Source organism: Austrofundulus limnaeus, unplaced genomic scaffold, assembly GCF_001266775.1.
Source record: "Austrofundulus limnaeus strain Quisiro unplaced genomic scaffold, Austrofundulus_limnaeus-1.0 Scaffold1791, whole genome shotgun sequence".
NCBI lineage: Eukaryota > Metazoa > Chordata > Actinopteri > Cyprinodontiformes > Rivulidae > Austrofundulus > Austrofundulus limnaeus.
In genome coordinates, this window is record NW_013954193.1 from 49,424 (window position 1) to 51,078 (window position 1,655).

At 39.2% G+C, this 1,655-nt stretch overlaps 1 protein-coding gene across 1 annotated transcript in view; it reads right to left on the bottom strand.

Annotated features, from left to right (window-relative positions):
* The window catches only part of LOC106536368 (ubiquitin carboxyl-terminal hydrolase 32), a gene marked incomplete at both ends in the record, with an annotated part of 57,582 nt that overhangs the window by 40,728 nt on the left and 15,199 nt on the right, over positions 1-1,655 (bottom strand). The window contains 3 exon segments of the mRNA XM_014033627.1: positions 763-865; positions 946-1,007; positions 1,103-1,186. Coding sequence (XP_013889081.1) covers positions 763-865; positions 946-1,007; positions 1,103-1,186 — 249 coding nt within the window.

Consider the following 1,655-nt stretch of genomic DNA (forward strand, 5'->3'; position numbering starts at 1 on the left):
TATGAATATCCAGCTGGTCAAAACTCATTGATTTATTTGAGAAAACACCTGTGAAACGCAAAATATTTAAGTTTAAGTCACTGCTTTAGTCATTTAAATTAGTTATCTATTTTACATTTCCATAACTATAAAATTTACATTTTCCTCAGTTTTATTTTGAACCATAGTTTGTATTTCATCAGGAAGACACCTCACAGTCCATTGACCTCCTTTCATTGTGTTGAAGCTCCTCAATGCAGAACAGAGCTCCAGTGTGTGCACATCTATGTAGCTAGTAACGCGCTAGCCATGCCCAATCCACTAATATATATTAATGCATCAGACCAGGTTTTTCCCAAAACGTGCTCCAGTAGTTTTGATAACCCAGGTTGTTTTTAGGACAGCACCTGGACGGCTGAACGATGACATGCAGATAAATGAGTCATGGCTGGTCGCGTTGTGGAGGGGACCAGAGAAAACAAACTGTAGTTTCCCACAGAAGCAACATTAAATTAGTGACCTCTGACTGGTGTAACCAACAGTTCAGCGAAATGTCTACAGACAAACTGGCCTGTCTTTCTGTTCCCTCTGTCTGTTTATAAATCAGAAATGTTTTGTCCACATCCTGTCTGGGTTTGCTGGAGGATCATTGACGTTAGCTGCTCTCTGTGGCTAAGCTAAGGCTAGCTTAAAGCTTTTCAACAGTTCAGACCTCCCCGCCTCCAGAAGACTACCTTTGTTACRCACCATTATAAGTCTCTCACACTCTTCTGCTTTACTTACATATTTAACGTAGTCCTTCCACTGCTGCCACCACAGCATGGAGATGAGGAACCAGTTCTGGCCTTGCTGCAGTCCATGTCGACTCTCCCTCTCTAACCAGCCCCTGCACAAACAAACACATCAGTCCACAGAGAGACCTCCACAGACTCTAAACACACCTGAAACACAGATAAAGTCAGGTACTTGATAATCTGTCCCTCCTCTCCAGGAGTAGCAGGCCTGAGCCCCAGGACTATATGGCAAACCTGTAAAAACCCAGAACACGAGACACATTCAGATTACAAATAAACACACATATTCTCTAAAGCAAAACAAAGTTGGCAGCATGAGGGTAACGCACCTGGAAGAGCAGGTTTAAGAACTCATTGGCCAAAGCACTCTTCACACTCCAGATCTGGTAGTCCTCAAGAGTCAGGTGACCCATCTAATTCAGACACACAGAATATGTTCTGACATGAACTGATTTATTCTCAAAAGACTGATTTCTTTAAAACCTGAGAGACAATATGGAACATTTCTTTTATTTGAGAATTAAAAGGTTTCTTGAGGTGCAATGAACTGTTCCCACAAATCCTACTGCTATATCAATTCATATTAATTTACAGTGTTGTATAAAGCACCAATGAAGTGGTAGTTTGGTAAAAGTTAAAGTCTCCTTAAGGAATATTACTCGAGTAAAAGTCTTAAAGTACCTGATATTTTTTGTACTTAAGTATTAAAAGTAAAAGCATTGATTTAAAATGAGCAGTTAGATTTTCTGTAAGGACATTTATAATATACATATATACAGTTGTGGTCAAAAGTTTACATACACTTGTAAAGAAACATAATGTTATGGCTGTCTTGAGTTTTCAATAAGTTCTACAACTCTTATTTTTCTGTGATAGAGTGAT